Source organism: Octopus bimaculoides, chromosome 19, assembly GCF_001194135.2.
Source record: "Octopus bimaculoides isolate UCB-OBI-ISO-001 chromosome 19, ASM119413v2, whole genome shotgun sequence".
Lineage (NCBI taxonomy): Eukaryota > Metazoa > Mollusca > Cephalopoda > Octopoda > Octopodidae > Octopus > Octopus bimaculoides.
This window is the reverse complement of record NC_068999.1, coordinates 23,870,979-23,876,272: the sequence shown is the minus strand read 5'-3', so window position 1 is coordinate 23,876,272 and position 5,294 is coordinate 23,870,979. Positions and strand designations below refer to the sequence as shown.

The 5,294-nt window shown below is 38.2% G+C and overlaps 1 protein-coding gene across 2 annotated transcripts in view; it reads left to right on the top strand.

The window, feature by feature from the left end:
• Positions 1–1,949: 1,949 nt before the first annotated feature.
• The window catches only part of LOC128250035 (uncharacterized), a 32,678-nt gene continuing 29,333 nt past the window's right edge, over positions 1,950–5,294 (top strand). The window contains exon 1 of one of the 2 annotated variants that reach the window (XM_052974674.1): positions 1,950–2,098. In XM_052974674.1, coding sequence (XP_052830634.1) covers positions 2,025–2,098 — 74 coding nt within the window. In that variant the 5' untranslated portion in view covers positions 1,950–2,024. Of the gene's footprint in view, positions 2,099–5,159; positions 5,191–5,294 lie in introns of those variants that run through there. The other variant, XR_008266155.1, reaches the window with a different exon arrangement.

Genomic DNA, 5,294 nt, shown 5'->3' with positions numbered 1-5,294 from the left:
ATATATATATATATATATATATATATATACATATATATGACGGGCTTCTTTCAGTTACCGTCTACCAAATCCACTCACAAGGCTTTGGTCTTGCCCAAAGTGCCACGCAGTGGGACTGAACCCAGAACCATGTGGTTCATAAGCAAGCTACTTGCCACACAGCTACTCCTATGCTTACCAGTTAAGAAAAACACACAAGGAAAACACTAAAAATATGTCAAACCATTTTAATATCAGTGACAAGGTGTTTTTCAAAATATATAAAAATGGAAGACAGAGTAGTAAGAAAAAGAATAGGCAAAATGACAAATATGATAAGAGGCGTAAAATGGGAACACAAAAGACATTTAAACTAACTAAAAAATAGATATAAATAGATATTCATGGGGGTGTCATAGCACCCTTGATATTGCAAAGTCACAAGAAATTGAACCTAGGCACAGCAGCACAAGAAAGAAAAAACAAACAGAACGGTTGGAAGTAGAGCCTAAACAGAAGAAATATTAAACTTCCCTTGGAGGAAAATTTCAAAAAGGGAGATGTGATGAAAGAAAAATAAATAAATGAAAATAATAACATTAACTTCCAATGGAAGTCAATCACAAGGGGGAGATGTTGTGGCAAGAGTCATTGACACCCCTGGGGAATTGGAAGAATGGACAAGCTGAACTCTTATAAAGAATAGCTTATTGGTTGAGATAAGGGTCAATAGGAGTTGTTCAGAGGGTGTTTTAGTGTCTCATGAAGTATGTGTGAACACATTGATTTCACCTCTGCATTGTTAAATTATATATCCAATGTTTGTCAAGGATATAAAACATACATACAAACATGCATACATACAGACAGACAGACACATACATTCAGACACACTTATGTACATACACACACATACATCATCGTTTAACGTTCGCTTTCCATGCTAGCATGGGTTGGACGATTTGACTAAGGAATGGCGAACCAGATGGCTGCACCAGGCTCCAGTCTGATCTGGCAGAGTTTCTACAGCTGGATGCCCTTCCCAACGCCAACCACTCCGAGAGTGTAGTGGATGCTTTTACATGCCACCATCACGAGGGCCAGTCAGGCGGTACTGGCAATGGCCACGCTCAAGTGGTGTTTTTTACGTGCCACCTGCACAGGAGTCAGTCCAGCGGCACTGGCAACGACCTCACTCGATACACACATACACTTGTATGCACACATTCATTTATGCATACATACATACATGCATACCTGTAGGATCCATCTAATAGGAATGATCCATATAGTGAACATCTAGACATCTGTGCAAAAGAGAAATTCAAAATATTCCCTTTTTCCCAAAGATATGCAATAACAATGTATGCAATACTAAATACACATATCATTCATTAGTATTGAATTCTATTGAAACTGCAAGATCAATATATAATTGCATGTTCCTTATTATGCAATATTTTATCATAATTACTTTACATTATATACAATTAATGTACACAAAACAATATAGAAAATATACACAAGGCTTTTATTTACATGATTAGTTTCAATTCCATTGCAAATTTTAAAAAAATAACATCAATAACTATTTTGCTAAGTTATTTCATTTCCGATCACGATAATTATATGATTTAAAAATTTTCTTCCTCTAAACAATTTCTCTCTCTCTCTCTCTCTCTCTCTCTCTCTCTCTCTCTCTCTCTCTCTCTCTCTCTCTTACTTCAACAAACGTTTTAATCATGGTAATTCCCCTCTTTACATCATTAACATTCCCTCTTTTTCTTTCTCTTCACATCTCACTTCCACTGACTACATGACAACTGACAGTTTAATGCATCTGCTGGCTATCTGCTATCTCACTCTCCTTCCCTATCTCTTGCTCTCACACTTCCTCTCCCTCTCCCTCTCACTCTCCACCCCTCTCTCTCTCACTCTCAGTTCACCTCCCCCTCTCTAACAAACTAAAGCATAAAGTGTGAACAAATGAACAAACAGGATTATAATACCTGCTAGAAATAGCAAACTAAATACTTTTAAGTCAGATGCTGATGCTGGATGTTCAAGAACCAAATGAAGGACAGATTTTCAATCCTGGGATCATCCTGATTCCAAAAAGGTATAATATGTTTATGTAGAGCAAATGTAGACTGAGATAAAGGGATCCCAGACAGACAGGCAGAATTTCGTTTTTATTATTATAGACAAATGTTTTGTTTAGGTAAATTTTTTATGTTTCTGAATGGCTAACTTATGTCATCCTCCATTCTGAAATCACTGATTTTAATGTAATGCTGTTTCAATTGCATTCACTAAGTTGTTTTACACTCAGCAAGCTTTCAGCAATACCAATCACTATATTATTCAATTTTCCTTCTGTATCAAACAACAAATTTCATCTTAGCAAGTGATAAACACTTGTACAGCATCAACATAGAGCAAAACACACCTGTTGTTCTCTTGAGATGCTGCTGTGACAATATTTGCCTCACTGTTACATATTCAAACTCATAAGAAAGCCATTCAATGTATTGTCACGGAGAAAATTTCTTGCTGTAGACAAATAGGTGTAAACACAAGTCAGCTTGTATGCATTTTGAAGTGTTGTCTTCTCTTCATCATTTGAGAGTGGAAAGAGGAACACTATGAAATGATAAGAGATGATGAATATCTCTTATACAGGGTGGGGCAGACAGGACGGATGTTTTTGAAATGGCTATTACTCAGCCCCAGGAGGAGGGACATGTGTCTGACAGGTACCATTTGGTTCATGGTGTCTTAGCATGTTTTTTTCATTTCAGGTGAAGCTATGGCAGTGTGGATGATAGAGCATCATGTGTTTGCCTATGACAGTTACATGAAGAATGACGAGTCTGTCACAGTAGACTTCAACATTCACTGAAATCAGGCTGTTCCCACCTGCAACACAATCTTACATTGGGCAAATGCACTCCGTACACAAGGTACACTAATGAATAGGAGATTGGTGAGGGCACCACAAACAGTATAGACTCCACAAAATGTGGAATGCATCAGATAAGTTTTGATACAGAGTCCGAATCAGTCTACTCAAAGACATTCCACTGAACTTGGCATCAGTAATCAATCGGTAAGGTGTATTTTGCATGAAGACCTACAGTTCCACCCATGCAAATTGGTCATTGGACAACAGTTGAAACCATGGGACTATGCATGGTAGCTTAACTTTGCACATCAGATGGAAGCAATTTTTTAAGCAAACAACTCATTTTGTGAATGAGTGATGAAGCTCATTTTCAGCTCAATGGTATGGTGAATCAACAGGTTATTGGGCTCTTGAAAAACCGAGAGAACTGCATGAAAGCCCACTGCACAGCCCAAAAGTGACAGTTTGGTGTGCTGTTGGAAAAGCTGCTGTTATTGGTCCTTACTTTTTTGAAGACAATAATGGAAATGCTGTTACTGTAAACTCCGAGCGTTACATCGAGATGATAAACAACTTCTTTGTGCCTGAACTACAATGAAACCGTATGCCTATTCAACATGTGTGGTTTCAGCAGGATAGGGTGATGGCCCACACAACCAGAACATCAATTGACATTCTTTGCCCTCTCTTCAGTGACTGCCTCATTTCCAAGTTTGCTGACATTCCTTGCCCCCCCCCCAATCCCTTGATTTGTCCATGTGTGATTATTTCTTGGGGGGAAACCTCAAGGCACATGTGTATGCACACAAGCCCCATACATTGGACAATTTGAAGGAAGCTGTTCACATGGAAGTCACCCAAATCAATAGAGCAATGCTGGAGAGAGTGGAGGCCAACTTCCAAGAACGCCTTCAGAAATGCATCAATGAAAACGAACACCACATGATGGATGTTGTTTTCCACACTTGATTTTGACAAATGTTAATTCAATACAAACACAATGATGTTAATAAAATTTGTTTGCAGCTAAAATTAATGATTTTGTGAATTTTTCAAAAACATCCATCCTTTCTGCCTCACCCTCTATTCTCGTCATCACACTGTGACTGGTTGTGCTAATCAGTAGTTTGCCATATGGCTTTCTTATGGACTCGAATATGCCTCTTTTCTACTCCATATAGAAATAGTTATGTTGTAGCTACTACACTGAAATTATTTAGGTAGTCAAAAGATTTGAAATTACTTCAGTAGAGTAGTAGATAGCTATGTTTTACAACAAGTGTTACTTTTGAATTTCAAAGGGTTAAAACGTTTTACAGTTTCTTCTATGCGATCCATGTGTGTATGTACGTATACCATGTGTTTGTGTGAGTGTGTGCTTATACACATATACACACACGAGGAGCAACATCTGATACATAACCAGAGCATAGATTTTAAATAATCAAAGCCATATAAATGATATAAATGAGGGAGAGCAAGTATAGCATGAATCTAGCTTCTTTCCAGCTGTCCCTCATGAAATACAAGTATCATTTGTTTAACATACACACAAGTACACAAGTACATGTACACGCACACAGACACACATACACACATATATGTATGTATAGCAATACACACACACATACACACACACACACACACATATATATATATGAGTGAGTAGACATGAAATATAAGGCACTTAACACATCTTGTAGGAGTTGGGTAAAGGGTAAAGATCCCCTTTGGTCATGAATGATTATGGGATTGCATCTAGAAAGTTTCCCTCTGGGCAAGGTTGTTTGTGGAAGACCAGAAGTTACCTATGCATGCCAGCTTCCCCTCTCCACGCCACCAATATTATCCAAGGGAAAGGCAAAGGCCAATACAGCTTGGCACCAGTGACATCGCAACTCATTTCCACAGCTGTGTCACATGAAATAAATTGTTTTGCTCAAGAATACAACACACAGCCCAGTCTGGGAATCAAGCTCACTGCCTCATGATTGTTAGTCTGATGCTCTAACCACTGAGCCACATACCTTCACACTAGTAGGAGTTATATATATGTTATTATTTAAAACAGTCTGATTCAGCTTCATGTGGGCCTCTATCAGCAACCAAGTTTGTTCAGGCACAAGTTACCAAACGGAGGGTGTTATATGGACTGTTAGATATGTCATTCGTCTGACGTTCCGTGTGTCATGTGGTTCGTCTGAGTTCATTGTTTCATTGTTGTTGTCTTGTGGGACTGTCGTAGTAAAATGTCATTGATATATATTTGGCGGACATGACTTTTGTTTATTCTTAACGAACATTGGGTGAGTGCGTTCTTTGTATGTAATTGAACAATAAATGTAATAATTAAATTGTATAACTCGTTATGTTATCTCTGCGAGTCAGTCCGAGGGAAACATAACAGAGG